The sequence below is a fragment of the Phyllobates terribilis genome, unplaced genomic scaffold (genome assembly GCF_046119375.1).
Source record: "Phyllobates terribilis strain yellow unplaced genomic scaffold, ASM4611937v1 Scaffold_35__1_contigs__length_13245226, whole genome shotgun sequence".
In the NCBI taxonomy this organism is placed as follows: domain Eukaryota; kingdom Metazoa; phylum Chordata; class Amphibia; order Anura; family Dendrobatidae; genus Phyllobates; species Phyllobates terribilis.
Window position 1 is genome coordinate 8,310,827 of NW_027362795.1, and position 27,173 is coordinate 8,337,999.

The following is a 27,173-nucleotide window of genomic DNA, read 5'->3' on the forward strand; positions in this document are numbered from 1 at the left end:
TCAGAAGAACTATCCTACATTTATAATTGTAGGTATTTGCTAATATTATTACACCTACTACATATTGGGATAGGATTTTGGAGATGAGAATACCTCTACAGTGTCCGACATGTCCGATTTTGAACTATTGATCCTTCTGTTTCCCTGGAGATAACTTATCACCAAAGATGTAGGACTGCGGTTCTCTTATAGAGAACACAGAGACACTCGGCTGAAGTACTCTTGTGTATGGGACAACGCTTTACTGTTGGAATTGCTGTGGCATATGAGAGGAGACTGACTATGAGCATCACTATCACGGTGAAAATATTTAGGATTTTTAAAGTCCTAATTTTAGAAGGTCCAAGTCCTAAAAAAATATTATTAACCAGGAACAATGTATTATTTAGAAAAAGACTCATCCATCGCCTGATTGGATTGTTTATAGTCATCTCATCTGCCCATGTAAACAGGACGTGCTGCCGACAATAAGCAACCATCTTGGTACACTTTGTATCGGCCCTTTTGAAAAGGCTTTATATGAGCACCAGTGGACTTGTTAGTGGGGCTGTGGCCTGACGCTGATGATTGGCCACACTATCTATCAGTATTCGGTCAGTATTTTTTCTCAGGAGTGGGAGCCAAAACCAGGTGAGGAACAATCAGAGAAACGGTCTAATAGAAACAAGTCACCAATTCTGCATTTATCACCCACTCCTGGTTTTGGCTCCCACTCCTGAGAAAAAATACTGACCGAATACTGATAGTGGGGCCGTGGCCTCAGTCCACAAGTCCACAGTGCATGACCGTGCTCATTCATGTGTATTTGTACATGTGAGATCTGAAATGAACGTGAACGACTGTGACCTGTTTGGTGAGATAAAGGTTACTGACGCACTTGATCTAAACTTAGTCCCGCAGTCCGGCTTCACCCATTTTTTTCCTACAGATCATATTACCTGAACTTATCATGTGTCTTCCCAGGCTGTAAACAGAGAGGAGGCAGTACATTGTAAAGACGAGGCCTACAGCGTCCAAAGCCCAAACCCGAGAAGCCAACAACTAATCTGTCCGGTGTACAAATACATTCCACCCCTCTGTTATCCTGATCAGACAAGGAGCTCACATGGCTCATTACACGACGGGACGGAAGTTCTCTTAAAGTGATCTACAACTCCGACATTAAATGTGACGATACGTTTCTAATGTCTAGACGGAGTGAGCCGTCTTTCTTTTTGACGAAGAAGAAGCCTGCTCCCGCCGGGGAGGTAGATTTCCGGATAAATCCCCAGGCCAGATTCTCCTCAATATATTCAGACTTGGACCGGGTCTCAGCCGCGGACAAAGGGTAAATACGCCCACGGGGAGGAGTAGCGCCGGGTATCAGGTCGATTGGCCAATCGTATGGTCTATGAGGGGGTAATGTCTCTGCTTCTCTTTTATTAAAGACATCCGCATAAGACCAATAGGGAACCTGTAGGCCGGGTAGATTGGCTGGGGTAGGAGAAGGACGGGCAGGAAGAACGGGAACTAAACAAGTCTTATGGCAGTCCTCTCCCCAGCGAAGGACTTCTCCGGTCTGCCAATCAAGCACGGGTGCATGTTTCTGGAGCCAAGGTAGGCCTTGCAAGAGGGCGTGAGAGAGTCCAGGCAGAACATGGAAGAAGATGCTCTCAGAGTGCAGCATTCCCACCTGCAGAGTTATGGATTCGGTGATGAGTTGAATGGGATGCGGTAAGAGACCCCCATCCACGGAGGTGACAGATAAGGGTACAGCCAGGGGTTTGGTGGGAATGTGGTATTTCTCTACCAGGGATAGAGAAATGAGATTTCTGGCAGCTCCAGAGTCAAGTTTAGCTAGTTCACAGAAACTGTTCTCCCCGCAGATGATAGAGACCGACAGCATCAGAGATGGAGAGGGTTTACTGTTGTCTAGGACGACCTCTCTGAGCGATCCTAGACACAGGCGTTTCCCGACTTCTCCGGGCAGGAACGGATCCGGTGCTCCTTACTGCCACAGTAGAAGCAGCTCCGCTCGGCACGGCGTAATTCTTGACGGGTTTTGATCATCTTGGTCTGGTCGACCTGCATAGGCTCGGGTGAGTGCGCCTGAGGAGTAACGGAGGAACGGAGGAAGTGACGGGTTTCTGAAAGGTAGGGGCAAGGCGTGGAAACCTCCTCTCACGGGTGACCTCTTTGGTGCGCTCCTGGAACCGGATGTCAATCCGGGTGGCGAGTGTTATTAAGTCGTCGAGAGTGGTAGGAATGTCCCGACCGGCGAGTTCATCTTTAATACGGCCGGACAGACCCTCCCAGAAGATGGAGAACCAGGGCGTCGTTATCCCAGGCAAGCTCCGAAGCAAGGGTACGGAACCGTATGGCATATTGGCCCACGGTGAGACTTCCTTGACGGAGGCGTAGCAGAGATGAGGCGGATGAGGTCTTCCGTCCTGGTTCGTCGAAGACTTTCCGGAAAGCCGTGAGAAAGGCTGGCAGGTTGGACACCAGGGAATCTCCTCTCTCCCATAGAGGATTTAGCCAAGCCAGCGCCTCCCCCGTGAGATGGGACATGATGAAGGCTACTTTGGCTCGGTCGGTGGAAAACTGGTGTGCCAAAAGTTCGAAGTGCAGAGTGCACTGGTTAGTAAAGCCCCGTGCCAAAAACGAGGCGGGGCGGAGAGACGGGGACCGGGAAGGGATGCTATGGTATTGATGGGCAGCGGCGGTGCCGGGGTAGTAAGTGTGCGAGTGGAAGCAGCTCCCGATGAGACAGTCAGTGTGTCCAGGCGAGAGTTAACACTACGCAGGTGACTCAGGATGGACTCCTGTTGGGACCTCTGACGGGAAAGTTCATGACATAGGTCCGAGAGCGAGGGAGCTTGGGTGCCACCGGGTTCCATGGCCCGAGCAAACTGTAACGGGTCTGGGAGGTGGAACCTCTGAGCTACTATACTAAGGGCAGTCCTTGTAAGGAAGCAGGTGGCTCCCAGGGAAGGCGAGTAGGTAGACACTGCAAGTGACAAGGACAGTCTCAGGGTAGAAGGGCAGGACTGTCACAGCAAGTGACGGGGACAGTCTCTTGACAGGCGGGTGGTCACGGCAAGTGACGGGGACAGTCTCTTGACAGGCGGGTGGTCACGGCAAGTGACAACAGGGTAAGAGAATCTAGGCAGGCAGGGGGTCACGGCAAGTGACGGCAGAGCCTCCAGGTAGGCTAGCAGGCAGGTAGCAGGTGAGCGCTCCCAGGTGAGCGAGTAAGAGTCTCTGGACAGGCAGGTGGTCACAGCAAGTGACGGCTAAGCCTCCAGGTAGGCTAGCAGGCAGGTAGCAGGTGAGCGCTCCCAGGTGAGCGAGTAAGAGTCTCTGGACAGGCAGGTGGTCACAGCAAGTGACTGCTAAGCCTCCAGGTAGGCTAGCAGGCAGGTAGCAGGAGAGCGCTCCCAGGTGAGCAGGTGAGAGTCTCTGGACAGGCAGGTGGTCACAGCAAGTGACGGCTAAGCCTCCAGGTAGGCTAGCAAGCGGGTAGCAGGTGAGCGCTCCCAGGTGAGCGCTCCCAGGTGAGCGCTCCCAGGTGAGCGGGTAAGAGTCTCTGGACAGGCAGGCAGGTATCTGGCAGGTAGTTCCTGGTCCGCAGGCGGACTGATCCATAGACAGACTGGCAGGTGCTGGTAGGCAGACTGTCGAACCACAGGATTGCAAGCAGGTAGACAGAAATCAGGCAGATATCAGGCAGGTATCAGGCACAGGGACCTGAGGGCTGAAGCAGAGTTGAAAGGCTTTGCAACAACAGAGCTCGGGCACCTTCATTTTGGAGGAGGTGCCTTATATATGGTGAGGTCCTCCGGCCATTGGCCGGGGACTCCTTAGGACTGCGCGCGCGGCCCCTTTAAGAGAGAGGGAGCGCGCGCGCCCTAAGCACATTGACCAGGAAGCAGTATGCGCTGCCAGCAGAGCGGGAGGAAGACGCCGGGCACGGAGCGGAGAGGTGAGGGGAACTGCGTCCCTGCCTAGCAGGAGGCAGGGACGCCGACGCTACAGTCGTCACGTGATTGTAGCAGCCGTCACGTGATTGTGGCAGCCGTCATGTGATTGTGGCAGCCATCACGTGATTGTGGCAGCCGTCATGTGATTGTGGCAGCCGTCACGTGATTGTGGCAGCCGTCACGTGCTGGTATAACACGCTGCAATTAGAAATGGGAATCGGCACAGGAGTCACAATATAAAGTCAGTGCTGGTAGTAACACAAGAATCCAACAAGCCGAGCGTCCACACGTCGTCCAACAGCCCAACATGGATGATGAGAAGCTGCGGGACGTCACATAATCCGCGATATTCAGGCAGAGAACACAAACCGCAATGTGCTGCCACCGACATCTTCATCAGCTCAGGAGGAGGCGACTGTGTAAGAACATCACCGTTTTGTTTTCCCCCCTGAATATCGTGGATTATTAGATGACTGATGTTCTGCTACTTTTTCTTTTTGAAGTTGTCTACACACATAATGGCTGCAGAGGACTGAGAGAAAGTCCACAGGGAACAAAACAGAAGTCGGGAACAGAAGGGGAGGCGAGGGCTGAGCCACTTACACAGACAGAAAGCTGAGGAGGACATGTTATTACTCCAGGATCTGCTCCATTCATTCCCTATGTGGCATCCAAGCGCTGAGCTCAGCTGTTTCCAGATCCCCATAGAGAATGAATGGAGCTGCAGTTGTTCCCTGACTTTCCGTTCCTTCCCGATCAGACGATGGTTCGCAGTGGTCAGACCCCACGATCAGTAAGTGATCACTGAGCCTGTGGATAAGTGATAACTAAAGTTGACAAATCCCCAGGCCCGGATGGGATACACCCGCGAGTACTGCAGGAATTAAGTAACGTCATAGATAGACCATTATTTTTAATCTTTAGAGATTCCATAATAACAGAGTCTGTACCACAGGACTGGCGTATAGCAAATGTGGTGCCAATATTCAAACAGGGGACAAAAACCGAACTTGGAAATTAAAGGCCGGTAAGCTTAACCTCTACTGTGGGTAAAATCCTGGAGGGTTTCCTAAGAGATGCTATAATAGAGTATCTGAAGAAGAGTAACCTTATGACCCAATATCAACATGGGTTTACAAGGGACCGTTCCTGTCAAACTAATCTGATCAGTTTTTATGAGGAGGTAAGTTCTGGACTGGACCAAGGAAATGCAGTGGATGTTGTGTATATGGACTTTTCAAAAGCTTTTGATACGGTTCCACACAAAAGGTTGATACATAAAATGGGAACAATGGGGATAGGGGAAAATATATGTATGTGGGTTAAGAATTGGCTCCGTGATAGGAAACAAAGGGTGGTTATTAATGGAAAACACTCAGACTGGGTCTCATTTAACAGTGGGGTACCACAGGGGTCAGAATTGGGCCCCCTTCTTTTTAACATATTTATTAATGACCTTGTAGGGGGCATACAGAGTAATATTTCAATATTTGCAGATGACACTAAACTCTGCAGGGTAATCAATACAGAGGAGGACAATTTTATATTACAGGAGGATCTATGTAAACTAGAAGCTTGGGCTGATAAATGGCAAAAGAACTTTAATGGGGATAAATGTAAGGTAATGCACTTGGGCAGAGGAAATAAAATGTATAATTATATGTTTAATTGTAAAACACTGGATAAATCTGTCACTGAAAAAGACCTGGGTGTATTGGTGGACGACAAGCTCATGTTTAGTGGCCAGTGTCAGGCAGCTGCTGCAAAGGCAAATAAAATAATGGGATGCATTAAAAGAGGCATAGATGATCATGAGGAGAAGATAATTTTACCTCTATTCAAGTCATTAGTGCGACCACACTTAGAATACTGTGTACAGTTCTGGTCTCCGGTGTATAAGAAAGACATAGCTGAACTAGAGCGGGTGCAGAGAAGAGCGACCAAGGTTATTAGAGGACTGGGGGGTCTGCAATACCAAGACAGGTTATTACACTTGGGGTTATTTACTGTGGAAAAAAGAAGGCTTAGGGGTGATCTTATTACTATGTACAAGTATATGAGGGGACAGTACAAAGACCTTTCTACTGATCTTTCTACTCTGAGGCCAGAGACGGGGACAAGGGGGCATCTTCTACGTCTGGAGGAAAGAAGGTTTAATCATAATCACAGACGGGGATTCTTTACTGTAAGAGCAGTGAGACTATGGAACTCTCTGCCGCATGATGTTGTAATGAGTGATTCACTGTTAAAATTTAAGAAGGGCATGGATGCCTTTCTTGAAAAGTATAATATTACAGGTTATATATACTAGATTCCTTGATAGGGCGTTGATCCAGGGAACTAGTCTGATTGTCGTATGGAGTCGGGAAGGAATTTTTTTCCCCAATGTGGAGCTTAGTGTTTGCCACAGGGTTTTTTTTTGCCTTCCTCTGGATCAACATGTTAGGCTATGGGTTGAACTAGATGGACTTAGTCTTCCTTCAACCTTAAAAACTATGTTACTATGTATGTAACTTGTTATCTTCAGACATCCCCTCTAAGCAATGGCGCACGCCAGCAGTGAAGGCGGGAGGAGGCGCTGGGTACAGGGAAGACTTTACCTCTGGGGGCCACATATAGGGCATGTGAGGGGTGGACACTTCCCGTATTCACCATTACTGAGCCCCCGCTCTGTACCGCTCTTATCTGAGTGCAGGAGACACAGCAGTCACTAATCAGCCACTCTCCGGCACTTGCAGCTGTCCGAGCTCTGCTGTGCCTGTTAGGGGTGAAGTTCGGGTCCTAGGAGGCAGCGACTATGCAGCCTGCAAAGCAGATCACAGCCCGGGTACCGCGTCTCCGGATAAATCTCCACCTTGTGAGCTGCTTCTTGTGCAGCAGCCCCATGCAAGTCGCTCCGCTCTCCTCAGCCAGCTCCTGCTGAAGACTGAGCTCCTCTGCCCAATCTAGGAGCCCAATAGCCCTGATCACACCAGTGGTAGCCCAGTGCTGCTGGGGGGGGGCAGGGCTAGATCCGATTTACAGATAGCAAACTAATCAGCCCTAGATATTTCTAATAGCTGCAGAGCAGGCGACATAACTCTGACCGGTGTCCTCATAGACCTCTCCTCAGCCGGGGTCTAATAAGAGCAGTAAGATGGCCGTCATGGGGTCCATTGTTAGATCTCGGCTGCCATAGAAACTCATCGGCACCATGATCGCGCCTCCCTCTCCGGTCTTAAGTGCCTAAATGCTGTGAAAGCCACTGACTGTGTCATATAAGGGGTTAAGCTGCCAGGATCAGGGTTGGCTCCACTGCTGGCACCTCAGGCAGGAGCGGGACTGTGTTATACCGCCACACGACTGCCGCAGATCTTGTAAGAGCCCTGGCTGCACCTGCCTGATGATAATGTGTCCTATAACGCGGGTCCTGGTACCAGACTGCCCTTTACATATTAATCACTAGCTGGGAACCAGTTACTTACAGGTTCTAGTTTCTGATGTGTTTCCAGGACCTGTAGTTATCAACATTTTACCCTTAAGGCCCAGTTATAATATTACTGCAACACTCTCACTACATATGAGCGTCCTGTACCTGTATACCTGCCCTGTGTGCGGCACAAAAGTATATAACAAAATGTGTGTGCACAAATACCTATCTCCTGAATGGTATTACTGCTAGATCTCCTGTACATAGAAATATGAGGTTCTTAGCGCACACTTTGAGCAAATTGTGCGAGCCCATCTGCCAACGTCAAGGCGACCTCTTCAGATGGGTCCCTACACTAACACTACACTAACTTACTAACTGGGACCACCATTTTTAATGTTTATTATTACTGTACTAATGCAATCAATTGTACCTGTTATAATTCATTTTTTTAATTATTTTTATAATTTTTTATTACTCTTGTGTTTATGATAATGGTATTACTAAAATCTCTATACTTAGTGTTGATCCAGAAGAAGGCAAAAACCCCAGGACACCTTCAGCCAATTTGTGTCACAGGGGAAAAATTCCTTCTTGACCCCGAGAAAAGACGATCAGTCCTAGGACCCTGGATCAAATCTAATAATGTTATTACTAGTTATTAATAATTCTTATTAATATTACACAACTAATTGTACTGCTACTGTAGTTATTAGTATTTTAATTTAGGTTTTTGCACTTTTTATAGATTATATATTATTTATGTCCTGCTATCTTATTACTTTGCTATTCTAACTTTTCTATAACTACTTAAAATAATCAAAACAACACTATAATTATTTTTATATTCTTACTATTATTAACATCCTGCTATCTTATTACAGTATTATTCTACTTTCCTATCACTACTAATACTACCCTATACCTAGAGTGTTGATCCAGAAGAAGGCAAAAACCCCAGGACACCTTCAGCCAATTTGTGTCACTGGGGAAAAATTCCTTCTTGACCCCGAGAAAAGGCGATCAGTCCTAGGACCCTGGATCAAATCTAATAATGTTATTATTAGTTGTATAATTACTATATTACTTATTGTACTACTGGAGTTATTTTAATTTATGTTTTTATTTTTATAAATATAGCTATTTAATATTCTTATTATTATTAATAACCTGCTATATTTTTACAGTATTATTCTACTTTGCTATCACTACTAATACTGCCCTATAACTACAGTATTGATCCAGAAGAAGGCAAAAACCCCTGGACACCTTCAGCCAATTTGTGTCACAGGGGAAAAATTCCTTCTTGACCCCGAGAAAAGGCGATCAGTCCTAGGACCCTGGATCACACTGCTATTCTACCTACTACTATTACTACTGTTATTTTATTACTATTTTATTTATTTCTTACTATTATCACTAGTATTATTACTCTTATTACACTAATACTGATACACTACCACTATATTACACTATCCTGCTGTTATTTGGTGGTCTGATACTTACCAGCCGGTATTGCCGTATGTGATGTTATCGGCAGAGAGGTTCCAGCTGTTATGTTCTGCTACCAAAGCTAAGGAAAGAGAGGAGATCTGTCCCTACTATAAGACTCAGCTGAATCCCTACGATGTAACAGGGAACCTGATCCTGCGATCAGACCTGCTAAAGTCCTAATCTAGTCTGTACGGAGACCTATAGATTTGGGGAGGGAATCCCTACAAGTACTAAGGACTGGGAGGAATATGGGACACCTCCTAACAGAAATAGTAGCAGACAGACGAACAAACAAAATAGATAGAACCTAGAGGTCCGTAGACCAAGCAAACTAACAGAGTTAGATACAGAGCACAGGCTAGCTAGAAAGTAGATATACAATGAAGTCCAGCAAAGCCAGAAGGGCGGAGCAGGATTAAATAGGCCAACAAGGTCATGTGACCAGCAAAGGAAAAAAAACCTAACAGCAAGGTTCTAACAGTACCCCCCCTTCTAAGAGGATCCTCCGGATCCCCTAGGACCAGGCTTATCAGGAAATCTCCTGTGAAACGCTCTGATAAGTCTGGACGCGGAAACATCATCTGACCTCACCCAAGAGTTATCCTCGGGTCCGAAACCTTTCCAGGCCACAAGATACTGCAAACTACCTCTATACCGTCTAGAGTCAAGGATGCGAGAAATTTCATATTCCCCGTCCTCCACCACCGGAGGAACAGAGGCAGAGGCGTCACCATCCGACACAACAGCTTTTTTTAACAGAGAGACATGAAAGACCGGATTAATTCTCCAGGAGGTAGGAACCTCCAACCTAACAGCAGATTGGTTGACAACCTGAAGCACCTTAAAGGGCCCTACAAACTTGGGACCCAATTTCTTAGAAGGAATCCTCAACCGCAGATTCCTAGAGGACAACCAAACCATGTCACCAACAGCGAACAAAACCTCCTGTCGTTTCCTATCAAAGTAGTCTTTAGATTTTCTGTTGGCCTCCTGAAGATTACCACGCACATCCGTCCAAACTCTTTCCAAATCACCGGAAAAATTCTCCTCCTCAGGCACGGCAGATCCCAACTTGGAGAACGACCCAAACGACGGATGTCTCCCAGAACAACAAAAAAAAGGCGAACAACCAGCAGAAGAAGATGTATGATTGTTCAGAGCAAATTCGGCAAGTGGCAGAAACTCAGACCACCCCTCTTGATTGTCTGCCACAAAACAACGCAAGAACTGCTCAACATCCTGGTTTTTCCTTTCTGTCTGGCCATTAGATTCAGGATGATATCCGGACGAAAACGACAAATGAATTCCCAACCTGTCACAAAAGGCACGCCAAAAACGAGCCACGAACTGAGGACCCCTATCAGAAACAATGTCAGTAGGAACGCCATGAAGTCTGACAATTTCCTTGACAAAGGCCTTAGAGAGAGTTTTAGCGCAGGGCAGTTTGACGAAGGGAACCAAGTGACACATCTTGCTAAAACGGTCCACGACCACCCAGATGACAGTAAAACCCTCAGAGGGGGGAAGGTCAGTTATAAAGTCCATAGCCAAATGTGTCCAAGGAGCACTGGGGACCTCCAAAGGACAAAGCAACCCCGCAGCAGGAGTATGTGAGGACTTAGATCTAGCACATATAGTACATTGGCGCACCCACTTAATGACTTCCTTCTGCCATCCAGGCCACCAAAAACTGCGACCCACCAGTCTCTTGGTCTCAGAGATTCCGGGATGACCTGCCAACCGAGATTCGTGACACTCAACAAACAAATCTCTCCTAAAGGTCCCAGGCACAAACAACCTCCCATGAGGAGTGTTAGATGGGGCATTCTCCTGAGCTTTAAGAATCTCATCTTCCAAAACGGAGTCTAAAGCAGCTATCACAACACCTTCTTGTAAAATGTTTTCCTCTTTCTCAGCACCGACTATGGGAGAAAAACTGCGAGACAAGGCATCCGCCTTAACATTCTTAGTACCAGGGATGTAAGTAACGGAGAAATTAAACCGCGAGAAAAACAGTGCCCACCTAGCCTGACGGGCATTCAGGCGCTTGGCAGCGTCAAGATATATCAGATTTTTATGATCCGTAAGAACCTGAACGGGAAATTCCGCACCTTCCAAGAAGTGGCGCCAGTGTTCAAATGCGAGTTTAATAGCCAATAATTCCCGATTACCAATATCGTAATTCAATTCAGTCTCCGAAAATTTTTTTGAAAAAAAATGCACAGGGATGTAATCCATCCCCGTTATCCTGCGACAATACTGCGCCAACCCCCACAGAGGAAGCATCAACCTCAACCAAAAACGGCCTAGTAACATCAGGCTGCATAAGGATGGGAGCAGAGGTGAACCTCTCCTTGAGATACACAAAAGCTTCAATGGCCTCAGAAGACCACTGAACCGCATCAGCACCTTTCCTGGTGAGATCAGTCAGAGGTTTGACAATACTAGAAAAATTTTTTATGAATTTTCTATAGTAATTGGCGAAACCCAAAAACCTCTGTATTGATTTCAAACCAATAGGCCTAGGCCATTCCTGCACAGCCTGAACCTTAACCGGATCCATCTCAAAACCTTTGCTGGAGATAATGTAGCCCAAAAAACTAATTCTCTGTACAGCGAACTCACATTTCTCCAGCTTAGCAAAAAGCGAATTGTCCATTAATAACTGTAATACCTCACGCACGCTCCGCCAATGAGACTCCAGATCTGGCGAATAAATCAAAATGTCATCCAAATACACAACCACATTTTTACCGATCAAAGGTCTAAGGATGTCATTAATCAGATTCTGAAAAAATGCAGGAGCATTAGTAAGACCAAAAGGCATAACCAGATTCTCAAAATGACCCACAGGAGTGTTAAAAGCAGTCTTCCATTCATCACCCTCCTTCATGCGCAACAGATTGTATGCCCCCTTAAGGTCAATTTTAGAGAACCACTTGGCCCCCAATAACTGGTTAAACAGATCAGGAATCAATGGCAGTGGGTAAGGATTGCGTACCGTAATTTTGTTAATCTCACGAAAATCCAGACAAGGACGTAAACCGCCGTCCTTTTTTTTTTACAAAAAAAAATCCAACCGCCACAGGAGACTTAGAGGGCCTAATGTGACCGGCGGCCAAACTTGTCTGTATGTATTCCTCCAAAGCCTTCCTCTCAGGAATAGTAAGGTTAAATAAACGACTTTTAGGAAGAGTCGCTCCAGGGACAAATTCAATAGAACAATCATAGTCTCTATGGGGAGGCAAAACCTGCGATTCTTTCTCAGAAAAAACTCTCCAAAAATCCTGAATAGGAACAGGCAATTCTCCCCTATCCAAAGCTGCAATACGCCCGTTACAACACTTGTCATAACATTTATGGCTCCAGGATTTAATTTCACTGGTAGACCAATCCAGTACAGGATTGTGAAATTTTAACCAGGGCAAACCCAATATTACTGGAGAAGGCAAGTTATTCAACACTACCAAATCCAATTTCTCATGGTGAACACCATTAATAGTGAGAGGAAATTCACTGACCTTGAGAGTAATATTCTTCAAAGGGGAGCCATCCACAGAAACCACAGCAATGGGGGATGATAAAGGTTCAGGTTTTAAATTGAGTTTTTCCACGAATCCCCCATCAATAACATTCAGTGTAGACCCGCAATCAACAAACACCCGAAATTCCATTAATTTTTCCTGAGCAATCGTGGAAGCAGCTAAAAATATACCCTTGGAATTTAAACAGGCAATACGGGCGTGACTGACCATTTTTTTTTCTTTCTTCATACGAAGCTCACAGCCTTTAATCAAATGACCAGATTTCCCGCAATAGAAACACAAGCCTTCTGAAAAACGACGGTGTTTTTCTTGAGAGCGAGGTGCCACCGATCCAATCTCCATCGGTTCACCACTGTTAGTACACACATTATCATAACCAGAAACTGACATAGCAGAGGATTTGCTCTCATTAACCCTAGCACGCAGTCTTCTGTCCACCCGTATAGCTAATTGCATAGCCTGTTGCAAATCCTCAGGTGTAGGATAAGCAATTAGCAGGTCTTTAACCTTTTCACTGAGCCCAGCAAGAAATAGACTTTTCAGAGCAGAATCGTTCCACCCTGTTTGAGTGGACCAACGACGAAAATGTGTACAATATTTTTCCATATTACCTGATCCTTGTTTTAAACGTCTCAACTCAGTCTCAGCTGATGCCACACGGTCAGGATCATCATATAATAGTCCTAAAGCAGAAAAAAAACTATCCACTGATCTGAAGCATGTATCACTAGGTTGCAAAGAAAAGGCCCACTCCTGAGGCTCTTTGCGCAAAAGTGACATTATGAACCCTACGCGCTGGGATTCATCCCCAGAGGACTTGGGTCTCAAACGAAAATACAATAAGCAAGCATTTTTAAATGAAAAAAATTCTCGATGTTCACCAAAAAATAAATCCGGCAAACATACCTTAGGCTCCAAGAAATATGCTCCAGGACAGTTACTCACGTGCTGACGGAGCTCGGCCACTTCCAGAGAGAGTCCCTGCAGGTGTTTAGCCAAATCCTGAACCGACACCATGATGGAACAAAAAAAAAAATCTTTCCTTAGAGAATTTACAGGCTGGACTTACTGTTATGTTCTGCTACCAAAGCTAAGGAAAGAGAGGAGATCTGTCCCTACTATAAGACTCAGCTGAATCCCTACGATGTAACAGGGAACCTGATCCTGCGATCAGACCTGCTAAAGTCCTAATCTAGTCTGTACGGAGACCTATAGATTTGGGGAGGGAATCCCTACAAGTACTAAGGACTGGGAGGAATATGGGACACCTCCTAACAGAAATAGTAGCAGACAGACGAACAAACAAAATAGATAGAACCTAGAGGTCCGTAGACCAAGCAAACTAACAGAGTTAGATACAGAGCACAGGCTAGCTAGAAAGTAGATATACAATGAAGTCCAGCAAAGCCAGAAGGGCGGAGCAGGATTAAATAGGCCAACAAGGTCATGTGACCAGCAAAGGAAAAAAAACCTAACAGCAAGGTTCTAACACCAGCAGGATGGTCCACATGATGTTCCTCTTTCCTCTCAAATACCGGTTGATGTACTGGCGGAAGTTGGTCTGGTTCTCCTTCTTCCTTCTTGTTGTTGGGATCGGTTGTCTTCTTTTCTGGCCTTTGGCCGTCACTTCCCCCCTAGGGATCTTGATGTGGAGTTTCATCTTCTTTGCTTTCTCTTCTTTCTCTTCTTTCTCTTCTTCCTCTTCTTCCTCTTCATCCAGGTAGGCGCACAGTTCTTTTAGTGTCTTCTGTCTTAAATCCATGATGTCCAGCTTTATCTTCTTTGCTGCTTTCTCCTCTTCTTCCTTCTCTTCTTCCTCGTCTTCCTCTTCATCCAGGTACTTGCGCCGTTCTTTTAGTTCCTTGCGCCTTTCTTCCCTCTTTCTTTTCTCCCTGGCTTTATACTCTTCGATGCATCTTCTTTGGGCAATGGGGTTGGTCGGCATAAGGCGCTGGAAGAGAAGAGATGAAGTTAGGAGGCTACAAGGAAGATCCGAATACACAGCTACCTTATAGAAGAGGCCGTAGCGTTGCCCTGAGTCGTCTCACTGACCTCCTTCTTGTAGAGGGGAGAAGGGAGAAACTTCACACAATACGCCAGTCTCCTCAGCTGTTCCTCAGGACTGATGTAATCTGCAGAAAACACAACCAGATATTAGGAGCAATCCTCACCGTACAAAGAGGACGTATGTGACGCGCCCCTGGGCCTGTGTCACGCTGCGTTGCGCACGCGGGAGCTTACCCGGAGCCGGATCTGTTGAGGGTTGTAGTCTCGTGGCGGTGACCCGGTCCGTGCACAGGGAGTCAAACTGCGCGGCGATGTATCAGCGGTAGATGTTGGACGACTACGCCACCCGTTGAGTACAGCTAAGGAGCTGCTGCTGCAGGGCAGACCGCTGAGGCCGGTGGTAGGATTGTGCAGCGTGATAGTATAACCCCCAACAGGAGGGGTATGGCCTCAGGGCAGCCGACGTGGATGATGGGGGTAGCAGGAACCACTCGGAGACGGTACGGTGTAGTTCAGGGTCTTTACTGGTGACAAAGATAGACCCTCCCGGAGTACTGGCTAGCGATTGGGGCCTGGTCAGTCCTTGAGCAGATGGGATCTCCCCTGGCCAGGCGGAGTTGTAGGCCTCCCAAACTAACTGTACTCTTCTGGCTACCTTGCTAGAGGCGGGTATAAGTAGCCCACGTCCCTGAGTGTACCGTGTGGTGCTCACCCGTATGGCCGGTGACTCGGGGCCTTCTAGTAGCTTCCGCTCCACGACGGCGGTGCTGGTCCCATGCGTGTGACCGTGCCTTCGGGTTTCTTGGCCAGAGGACCTGGAATCCCCTGCCTGACGGATTCTGCTGCTGGGTAGGAGTTAGTCCCCACAGCCTCGGACTCCGGGTCCGGTAAGAAATCTTCTCAGTCAGGGCGAGCTCTGCAGCTGCCAGCCCCTGACTCCTTGTAACACTGCTCCCACAGAGCTCCTGATGTTCTGTTCCTATATTTGCTTCTTTTCTCTGTCTCTACTTCTTCTCTACTCACTAACCCTGCCTCAGCCCTAGGTTTATATAGGGGAAGTTCTTCCCCTCCCAGGACTGGGCAGGAGGTGTGGCATGCATAGGATCCCTGACCAAGAGACCTCCCACCTGCTCTCAGACATAACATTGCTGTTACTGTGGAAACCAGACCCCTGGGGTGCCACATTCCCCCCTAGTGAAATTTAGTACTCCGGGACTAAACATAACAAGGTATAAACAATAATAATACAATAAGAAAAACACAATAAGATGGTTACGGCGTGTCCGCAACCGGGTGCAGTTTTGAAGAAAACAAAGGTGTCCATTTCACCAAAACAGGGAGACGTAACCAGGTAGGGGTCTGTCCTGCCCCGAGTCCTTAACAGTCTTTAGTCCATTCCTGGGTTACGCTCCAACCAATTGTACAAGGATTCCCGGTAAATCCACCAAGGACTCCTAAAAATAACTAGAAACACATAATTATTTACAAGTAACAGACAGGTGACCACAAATAAAACAATTTAAACACTTCAAATCCTCCAACGTGCGGGTAACTGGCCTCTAGTGGCCCTAGTGGACCTACGGAGTTGACTGTCTGGCCCTGAACTACAGGGTGTAGGAGCTGTCAAGGGTAAACTGGGCAGCTGTCTACGGGCTCTTTGGCTCACTAGGGGTACGGCAGGCTCACTATGAGCAGAGGGTTGATCCTCCTGTTCTGCTTGTGTGGAGTCTGCTGCCTCCTGGACCGGCTGCTCTTCCAGCTCTACCTGTTGCTCCGTAGGCACTTGGGATGCTGGTTGGAGGAACGTGAGGACGGGTACCACAACTGCACCATTGACTTGAGTCCAGGATCGAGGGAAGTCTCCGAGCACAGTACTAACCATATCTTCCCTTTCCTCTACGGGTCGAGGGTCTTCTTGCTCTCCTTCTGGGTTCCGTAGCTGTTCGGGACACTTCTTCAGGTGATCCCGGGATACAATGGCTGTGGTTTCCCCTCCGTCTTTACTGATGGTACAAACCTTTGGGTTGTCGTGGCTTGAGGGCAGTACGGTGTACGGGTCCTTCTCCCACTGGTCGTCCAACTTGTGGAGCCGTCTCTTCCTCTTCAAGACCTGCTCTCCGGGTACCAGGGGAACAGCGGGAGCATACTGGTTGTAATTTTTCTCTTGTCTTTCCCTAGCGAGACAGAGACTTCGCTCCACTCTCTCCTGTACTTTCCGGTACTGCTGCTGCCTCTCTGTGTCCCAGTCTGCTTCCGGTGAAGTGTCCTCGGGTGTCAGGACTCCCATCTCCAGGTCAACAGGTAGCTTACCAGGCCTTGCCCTCATTAGGTAAGCCGGGGTACAGTTGGTGGAACCTACAGGGATGTAGTTATATAGGTCCACCAGGTCGGGCAGCTTCTCAGGCCACAGACTGCATTCTTCCAGGGGCAACGTTTTCAGAAGATCCATTACCACCTGGTTCATTTTCTCACAAAGTCCATTAGTTTGCGGATGATAGGGTGTCGTCCTTATCTTCCGGCAGCCATACAGATTGCAGAATTCCTGGAAGACCTCCGCTTCAAAGGCAGGTCCCTGGTCCGTCAGCACTTGGTCCGGGTACCCGTGTGGACGGCAGAAGTGCTGCTGGAAGGCTCTAGCTGCTGTTTGAGCCGTTAAGTCCTTGACGGGGACGACAACCAAGAACCGGGAGTAATGATCCACGATGGTTAACGCGTAGACGTAGCCACTTCTGCTTGGGGTCAGTTTTACATGATCCAAGGCTACCGGTTCCAACGGCTGCCGGGTGACGATGGACTGCAGGGGAGTCTTCTGGCTGGCACGGTCCTTCCTCCTCAGGTTGCACGGGCCACAGTCTCTGCACCACCTCTCGATGGTTCCCCTCATGCCTACCCAATGGAACCGCCCGCGCAGCAGGAACTCCAGCTTCTTCCATCCGAAATGCCCAGCTCCATCGTGGTATGCCTCCATTACCATGGCTGCGTCTCGTCGTGGCACCACTACTTGCCAGATTAGTTCATGCGTCCGGGAGTTAACCATCCTGCGGCACAACTTCCCCTTGTAAAGGAACAGTCTACTCTTTTCTGCCCACAGTTGCTTGGCTTCCTCCGGAGCGTCTGGGTCAAGGCGAGCCTCTGGCCGAGTCAGCATCTCCTTCACCAGCCGGACGGCAGGGTCACTGTCTTGCGTTTCCGCCCAGTTGTAGTGAGGTAAGGGGTTAAGCGTAGCGCCTTGCTTACTCCTTACCCGATGGGAATACTGGATAGTCCCATGACGGTGAAACGCGGGGAGTTCGACTTCTTCCAGTCCCTCTGGATCTTCTCCTACGTCCGGTAGGTTTGGCATCCTGGACAGGGCGTCCGCGTTGGTATTGGAGCGTCCTGCCCGGTATTTGATGGTGAACTCGTAGTTGGACAGGCGGGCCATCCATCTCTGCTCTAGGGCACCGAGTCTTGCCGTGTCCAGGTGTGTCAACGGGTTGTTATCCGTGTACACGACGAACCGGGAAAAAGCGAGGTAGTGCTTAAAGCGTTCGGTGACTGCCCACACCACTGCCAGGAACTCTAGCTTAAATGAGCTGTAATTCTCAGGGTTTCTTTCGGTGGGTCGCAGTTTTCGGCTGGCGTAAGCGATTACTCGCTCTTTCCCCTGCTGGATCTGGGACAGCACGGCTCCTAGCCCGATGTTACTTGCGTCGGTGTAGAGGATAAAGGACTGGCTGTAATCCGGGTACACCAGGATTTCATCCCCCGTGAGGGCCATCTTCAGCTGGCGGAAGGACTCTTCTTCCAACTTCTCCCATCTGAAGGGCGGCTTCTGGTTCTTGGCCTTCCGGGACTGGCCTATCAGGAGGTCCTGCATAGGAGCTGCCTTTTTGGTGAAACCGGGGATGAACCTGCGGTAGTAGCCTACCAACCCGAGGAACTGCCGCACTTCCTTTACACTGGAGGGACTTGGCCATTCCTTAATTGCGGTGATCTTATCAGGGTCGGGAGCCACTCCGTCAGCGCTCACCACGTGTCCCAGGTACTGCACCTTTGGTTTCAGGAGGTGACACTTGGAGGGTTTCACCTTTAGGCCGTAGCTTGCCAGAGCTTCGAACACTTCCGCCAGGTGTTTCAGGTGGTCCTCATAAGTCTTAGAATATACGATGACATCGTCCAGGTACAACAGGACCGTCTCGAAGTTTCTGTGGCCCAGACAGCACTCCATTAATCGTTGGAAGGTTCCTGGTGCGTTGCAGAGTCCGAACGGCATACAGGTAAACTCGCTAAGTCCCATCGGGGTGGTGAATGCGGTCTTCTCCCGGTCCGCCTCTGCTACAGGAACCTACCAGTACCCACTAGTGAGATCCAAGGTAGAGAAGAAGTTAGCAGATCTTAAAGCAGCCAAAGACTCCTCTATCCTTGGTAAGGGGTACGCATCCTTGTGTGTGATACGGTTGATTTTCCGGTAATCTACACACATCCTCATGGTGTTGTCTTTCTTTTTGACTAAGACTAGTGGAGCTGCCCAGGGGCTACAGCTATCCCTGATCACCCCAGCCTCCTTCATGTCTCTAAGCATCCCCTTGGCGTGTTGGTAGTGTGCAGGGGGTACGGGTCGATACCTCTCTTTTATGGGAGGATGGTCTCCCGTGGGGATGTGGTGTTCTACCCCCTTGACTCGCCCGAAGTCTAACGGGTGTTTACTAAACACTCTCTCGTACTCTTGAACCACCCGATAGACTCCCTGTTTCTGGTGTGAGGGAGTGGAGTCAGTACCCAAATGTAGTTGCTGACACCAGTCCTCCATTGTTTTCTTAGAGCCGTTACCTTCCTCCGGGTGAGATGGAGGCAAGGGTTCCACAGATTGTATAGCATTTTGGTTAATGGTATATAATTTGGCTAGCGTGGCATACCGGGGCAGGTACACTTCCCTCTTCCCGATATTGATTATGCGAACGGGCACCCTCCCATGGCGTACATTAACCACCCCCCGTGCTGTCAAGATGGTGGGCCTACTGTCTGAGTAAACTGGTTCTACCATTGCCTGGTAATCTCTACCTCTCAGACCAATAGCTGCCCGGCACCAAATCATCATTTCACTTTTTGGGGGCATGGCAATAGGGAAAGGGTCACACATTCTCACGCTACCAATCTCACCGCCGGAGAGTTCCACCTGTTGCCGTCGCATCAGTGCCCGGATCTCTTTTTGGAGCACTCGCTGCTCGCCGGAGCTGGCGTTCTTGGCAACCTGCTGTAAAAGGAAAATCACCTCTGCAAGACAATTTTCAATTACATTAGTTCCTAGAGTTATCTTTGGGTGACTCTCGTGTTTGTCAATGTCTACAATGATCAGTCCCTGTGCTGCCAGTTCAACTCTACCAATTTTAATGGTCACCTCTTTAAATCCGACCTGTGGCACGGGCTGACCATTGCTGGCGATGATACTCAAGTCGTCGTCAGGGTAGCGGGTAATATCCGAGTCATTCCAGTACTGCTTGAAGAGCACGTACGGGATGGTGGTGACCTGTGACCCGGTGTCCAGTAGGGCACTCATAGGAATGCCATCCAGTACCACAGGCAAGACTGGACGTCCTCCCACATATTTGTCGCGCCAGTTCGATGGGCCTGATGATCTTTTTCCTAGGGGTTGGCCCTCTACCCTAGGTTGTGCCAGTTTAAAGGACAGTACCTTGCCATATGTCCGGGTTGATTACAGCGGCGGCAGATGGGTCGTCCGTCCTCGTTGTATCGGTCGCTGGGTCTTCCTCTGGCCGGTGGGGTCCTCCTTGGTCGACGCCACGGGATGTCCTCCGGTCCGGATGCCAGCTGGATCTTCCCTGGAGTAGAAACCTGTAAAGACTGCACAGTTCGGGTTAGCGCAGCAACGCTTTTTGCTAGCTCTTGGACCTGATGGTGCAGGTCTGGAGCCGGGTCATTGCTCAAAGCCTGCGCATCAGCTCCCACAGGCCCTGCCGACAAGGGCGCCGCCTCCTGGTGGTAAGTAGTAGTGGGGTGTCTGTGGGTCACAACGCCACCTGGTGCCGGTTCTCGGAGCACCCGGATGGCTCTGTCCTTGAACTGTGCAAATCCCAGATGAGGGTCCTGTAAGGCCATTGCCCGCAACTGGGTTCGGTGGGCATTGCAATATAAACCCTCTGTAAATTGTTCAGTCAACAGCCTGTCCTCGTCTCCCACGCCGTCAGGGTCGGTCTGCTTAATGGCTCTCAGGGCTTCTTGTAGGTTTAATGCATAGTCCCTTATACTCTCATGTGCCCGCTGTTTGCACCCGTAGAATCTAAGCTTGATCTCGGCTGAGGTGCGGGTATCAAAGGTGTCCCTCAGCCGGGCCAGTATCCCTGCGACAGTCCTCCCCCCAGGTGGCCAGGACTTTACCTCCCTTTGGGCTGCCCCGGTTAATTGGGCCACCAGGATGCTCACTTTTTGCTCTTCTGTAAGGGGGTACACCTGGAAGAGGCTATCCAGCTTTTCTCTAAAGTCATGCAGGGTATGCGATTCCCCTGAGTACTGGGGTAGCCAGGCTGCCCCCGGGATATAGGGCATGGTGAAAGGCATGACCGCAACAGCGGTGGCGCTGGCGGGGGTTGAAGCGGTGAAGCTCTCCTCCGTATCAGACATCCTTCTCCCCCCTAGTGGACCGTGGCCTACCTTGCGATGATCCTCTTCCGTAGGCCGCGGCTCCGCAGTGGATCGTCAGGGTTGAGGACCTTCCGTCGCGCTCCTGTGACGTCGGCGTCTGCTGGGCTCCTTCCAGGACCTTACGCAACGTCCGGACGTGAGGCGGGGCTTCAGTTCTCGCGCGCTTTCGGAGTCCACGCCCCTCTTCTTCCCGCGCGGCGTCCTCAAGATGGCGTCCAATGGCGGGAAAACTCCACGTATGGCGGGAAGAAGGCTGAAGATGGCGCCGGATGGCGGGAAAACTCCACCGATGGCGGGAAGGAAGCGGAAGATGGCGCCGGATGGCGGGAATCTTCACCACAGGTAAGTTTGAACAGTCTTTTTCAGGCACGCAGTACCCGGTGGTTGCGGGCACGAAATCCTGCCGACTACGCCAAAAGTTGACGCGCCCCTGGGCCTGTGTCGCGCTGCGTTGCGCACGCGGGAGCTTACCCGGAGCCGGATCTGTTGAGGGTTGTAGTCTCGTGGCGGTGACCCGGTCCGTGCCCAGGGAGTCAAACTGCGCGGCGATGTATCAGCGGTAGATGTTGGACGACTACGCCACCCGTTGAGTACAGCTAAGGAGCTGCTGCTGCAGGACAGACCGCTGAGGCCGGTGGTAGGATTGTGCAGCGTGATAGTATAACCCCCAACGGGAGGGGTATGGCCTCAGGGCAGCCGACGTGGATGATGGGGGTAGCAGGAACCACTCAGAGACGGTACGGTGTAGTTCAGGGTCTTTACTGGTGACAAAGATAGACCCTCCCGGAGTACTGGCTAGCGATTGGGGCCTGGTCAGTCCTTGAGCAGATGGGATCTCCCCTGGCCAGGCGGAGTTGTAGGCCTCCCAAACTAACTGTACTCTTCTGGCTACCTTGCTAGAGGCGGGTATAAGTAGCCCACGTCCCTGAGTGTACCGTGTGGTGCTCACCCGTATGGCCGGTGACTCGGGGCCTTCTAGTAGCTTCCGCTCCACGACAGCGGTGCTGGTCCCATGCGTGTGACCGTGCCTTCGGGTTTCTTGGCCAGAGGACCTGGAATCCCCTGCCTGACGGATTCTGCTGCTGGGTAGGAGTTAGTCCCCACAGCCTCGGACTCCGGGTCCGGTAAGAAATCTTCTCAGTCAGGGCGAGCTCTGCAGCTGCCAGCCCCTGACTCCTTGTAACACTGCTCCCACAGAGCTCCTGATGTTCTGTTCCTATATTTGCTTCTTTTCTCTGTCTCTACTTCTTCTCTACTCACTAACCCTGCCTCAGCCCTAGGTTTATATAGGGGAAGTTCTTCCCCTCCCAGGACTGGGCAGGAGGTGTGGCATGCATAGGATCCCTGACCAAGAGACCTCCCACCTGCTCTCAGACATAACATTGCTGTTACTGTGGAAACCAGACCCCTGGGGTGCCACATTTGTATGTTAAGACTGTCAGAAGGAGCTCACTGATGGATTCTCAGTTAACTAGTTCTGCAGCCAGCAATAGACAGTACAGCACAGAGGGTACAGGAGGCAAACTGTGCACAATTTTCAATAAAACTCAGAAAAATATTTACCACCAAGTATATGCATTAAAGGAAAGAAAATGTCCCCACAGATGAGTCTGTTTAATGAAAGCCCCAGAAAGCCATGTAACAAGAGTATAGAGAACGGTGAGTGAGTGATGGATACTACCTGCTCCAACGCTGGCAGAATACTCCATCCCCATGGTGTCCGCTGATATCTTCTCTTGTAGAAATGTCTCCAAAATCTATAAAACCTCAGGAGGCGTCAGCAGAGGGTTTGGGGATTGGCTGATATTTCTTTGGTCTTAGAAACATTGGCTATAAATAATTCGGGGGCTCTGCTGGGGAAAGGGCAAATTGGGAAATGTGTAGGATATTTACTGTTCTGTATCTGAGCTTCATTAAAGGGGAATTATCAGATGGAACAAGTCATCCCCTTATCCGTGGGCACGGTGACGACTGATAGATCAGTGGGGTCCGACCGCGGGAAACTCCAGCAATCACCAAAAAAGGGCAGTGACCCCCATTAGAAGTGATGGCTGGATCCTTCCAGATGGGAGATGTGATGAGTGTGGCGCCCCCCACTGGTGTCTCAGCGTATCATGTGTTGGGGAATAATGACTTCTCCGCTCTTTTAACAATCCAATTGTATAGTTTCACATTTGGGGCGATTGTGTCAGCAGCAGGTTCATTGTGGGGTTATATAATGGGCACTATTTTTATAGGCTTATTTGGATATTAATGCCTTTGTGAATAGATACTTTGCTGCTACCTTGCTCTTTATTATATTGTGGTGGGCAGTCTGTAGTCATATATTGAGATTTTCTGTGACTAGTTGGGCATATATATGTGAGGATTAACCATATCAGTACCTTGCAATGGTTTTGTTATTCATTGGGGCAATTGTTGCTTTTTAGTTGTTTTTTTTAACATGTCTTGTATGTTTAGTCTTTAATAAAATTCTATATTTTTGCTATTCCTTGGTGATCCCTGTCATTGCATCCTTTCTTTCTCCTTGCTTCTTTGCATCTCTATTATGTAGCTGCAGGGTTAGGGACGGCCGGTTCCTTGCAGGAATAGTTATCAGGACGGGTGCGGTTTCTGCTGTAATAACTCATTCATGTGACCCATCAGTCATCACCCGATCAGCCGGGCAATGCTCAGCACAGGCCGCCGTCATCCCACTTCTCTACATCTATTATATAGACACTCCACAACTGCTCCTTCTCTTCAGAATTCAGAAAGATTTTTTTTTATTTTATTTTTTTTTTTATTTCCGCAGCCATGCAGTGACGCTAGGTAGGTGCAGAGCTAAAGGGAAACCCACCTCAGAAGAAAATTCTAGGGTCCTGATCACTAGAGATGAGAGCTTAAAAGGAATCTGTCACTAGGTTTTTGCCATATATTCCGAGAGCAGCATGATGTAGAGACAGAGACCCCGATTCCAGCGATGTGTCACTTTCTGGGCTGCTTGCTGGTGTTTTGATAAAATCTTTGTTTTATCAGTAGGAGGTTGTGACTAGAAGACTAGTAAACCTGCAACCAGGTATCCCTCATTTTTCAGGAGTGGTCCAAATTAAATAAAAAAGCGGTCTATAGGGCGCTAAAAGAATGAACACTAGAAGTGAAAAAATTTTTAGGACTAAAAAATAAATTTAATGAGCCCTTTCCACAAAGCGTTTCGATAGTGAACTATCTTCCTCAGGTGGTACATGGCGCGCTTTTTCTCCCTTTCTCTTTTCTCATTTTTCACAAGGTCTGTATAGCAGCCTTCTGCCTATGCACAGTGTACACAGAAAGCTGCCAATCAGTGGTGCAGCCGGTTATACGGAGCTCAGCATTCAGAGCACTGCTAGATCTGCAGTAGATAAAACTAAAATTTATCAAAACTGCAGCGAAATAAGGGACACATTTCTGGAATCAGGTTTCTGCCCTTACATCATGCAGATGGGATAGCAAAACCTGGTGGCAGATTCCATTTTAGAGCCATCGGATATTACCTTGTGACTAGTGTTGAGCGATACCTTCCGATATCAGGAAATATCGTATCGGATTGGATCGGGCCGATACCCAAAAAGTATCGGATATCGCCGATTCCGATACCGGAAACCAATGCAAGTCAATGGGACACAAATATCGGAATGAAAATAAACCCTTTCTTTCCTTGTAGGTTAATTCTACATGAAGTAAAACAACTAAGAATAATGTAGAATGACATGAAAAGCCGGCAATTCAGCAGCGGCATTCACCGGTACCCGACAATTTACAACAGAAAGAATAGAGCATCACACATAGATTAGATAGATAGAAACATGTCAGTCACATATATATGAAGTACAGTGACAGTGTTGCTTACTGTACTTGTCATTTAGTGTAAAGGATTTATTAAAAAAAATATTAGTGTTTTCGTGCACCGTCTCTTTAAAAAAGCCGGCCGGCAATTCAGCAGCGGTACCCGACAATTTATAACAGACAGAATAGAGCTTCACACATAGATTAGATAGATAGAAACATGTCAGTCACATATATATGAAGTACAGTGATAGTGTTGATTACTGTACTTGTCATTTAGTGTTAAAATAAAGGATTTATTTAAAAAAAAATTGGCGTGGGGTTCCCCTTAATTTTAGGCTCTAGCGGAGGTTAAGCAGACAGCTGGGGCAAATGTTTGAAGCCTGGGAAGGGGGTAATACCCACGGAGCTTCCCAGGCTACTAATATCAGCCCCCAGCTGAATACCTAGCCTTTACTAGCTATTAAAATGGGGGAACCCCCCCAAAAAAATAACGTGGGGTCCCCCTTAATTTAATAGCTAGCACAGGCTAGGCAGACAGCTGGGGGCTGATATTAATAGCCCAGGAAGGGTGCCATGAATATTGGCCCCCTCCCAGGCTAGAAACACCAGCCGTCAGCCGCCCCAGAAATGGCGCATCCATAGGATGCGCCAATTCTGGCACTTAGCCTCGCTCTTCCACGCTGCCCTGGTGCGGTGGCAGGGGGTAATAGGGTTGGGGTTGATGTCAGCTTATAATGCCAGCTGACATCAAGCCCAGGTTAGTAATGGAGAGGCGTCTATAAGACACCCCCATTACTAACCCCATAGTCAAAGTTAAAGAAAAACACAAACACCCAGAATAAAGTCCTTTAATTGAAATAAAGACACAATCCTTTATTGTTCTAAATTAAACCATTCTTACCATCACGCCCATTCCAGCTGAAGCCAACGATCTCCTGCAATAAAAGTAAAATAATAAAGCAACCTCATCCTTACCTTTCCATGGTTCCCACGACAGCTTCAGCTCTGCTACATCGAGATGACAGGCTGGACCGCAGCAGAACGCTGCCATCCAGCCTGTCATCCCGCAGACACTGAGAAGCGCAGGCATGCTTGCGCTCCTCAGTGTCTCTCTGTGACGTCATCCAGATGAGCCGAGTTCATGTCCAATGAACTCAGCTCACCTCATGCACGTCACTGACAGCGTGGGAAAATTCTCACGCTGAAGTGCTGAGTGCAGGAGAATTTTCCCACGCTGTCAGTGACGTACATGAGGTGAGCTGAGTTCATTGGACATGACCTCGGCTCATCTGGATGCCGTCACAGCCAGACACTGAGGAGTGGAAGTATGCCTGCGCTTCTCAGTGTCTGCGGGATGACAGGATGGATGGCAGCGTTCTGCTGCGGTCCAGCCTGTCATCTCGATGTAGCAGAGCTGAAGCTGTCGTGGGAGCCATGGAAAGGTAAGGATGATGTTGCTTTATTATTTTACTTTTATTGCAGGAGATCGTTGGCTTCAGCTGGAATGGGCGTGATGGTAAGTATGGTTTAATTTAGAACAATAAAGAATTGTGTGTTTATTTCAATTAAAGGACTTTTTTCTGGGTGTTGTGTTTTTTTAAATACTTTACTAGAAATTCATGGTGGTCATGTCTAATATTGGTGTGACCCCATGAATTTCGGGCTTAGGGCCAGCTGATAATGCCAAGCTGGCCTTAACCCCTTTATTACCCAGTGAGCCACCGCACCAGGGCCCTGGATGAGTTGGGTACAGTGCCAGAAGATGGCGCTTCTATGAACGCGCCATTTTCTGGGGTGGCTGCGGACTGCAATTTGCAGTGGGGGTGGCCCAGAAAGCTTGGGTCTCCCTGCGCTGCGGATTCCAGCCCCCAGCTGCCTAGTTGTATCTGGCTGGGCACAAAAATAGGGCGAAGCCCCACGCATTTTTTTTTTAAATTATTTCATGAAATTCATGAAATAATTAAGAAAAAAAAGGGCTTCCCTATATTGTTGTGTCCAACCAGGTACAAATAGGCAGCTGGTGGTTGGGGGCAGCCCGTTCCTGCCTGCTGTACCTGGCTGGACACAAATATAGTGCGAAGCCCCACGTCAATTTTTTTTAAATTATTTCATGAAATAATTTTTTTAAAAAAGGGCTTCCCTATATTGTTGTGTCCGGCCAGGTACAAATAGGCAGCTGGTGGATGGGGGCAGCCCGTTCCTGCCTGCTGTACCTGGCTGGACACAAATATAGTGCGAAGCCCCACGTCAATTTTTTTTAAATCATTTCAGGAAATTCATGAAATAATTAAAAAAAATTGACGTGGG

At 48.5% G+C, this 27,173-nt stretch overlaps 2 protein-coding genes across 4 annotated transcripts in view; both read right to left on the reverse strand.

Moving 5' to 3' along the window:
- LOC141182619 (uncharacterized) overlaps nt 1-27,173 on the reverse strand; it is a 213,623-nt gene that overhangs the window by 129,305 nt on the left and 57,145 nt on the right. The window lies entirely within an intron of this gene.
- LOC141182707 (uncharacterized) overlaps nt 1-27,173 on the reverse strand; it is a 73,259-nt gene that overhangs the window by 23,570 nt on the left and 22,516 nt on the right. The window contains exons 3-4 of the mRNA XM_073660850.1: nt 14,463-14,542; nt 14,025-14,361 (exon numbers count right to left, since the gene is read on the reverse strand). Of these exons, the coding sequence (XP_073516951.1) occupies nt 14,025-14,361; nt 14,463-14,542 (417 nt within the window). The remainder of the gene's footprint in view (nt 1-14,024; nt 14,362-14,462; nt 14,543-27,173) is intronic.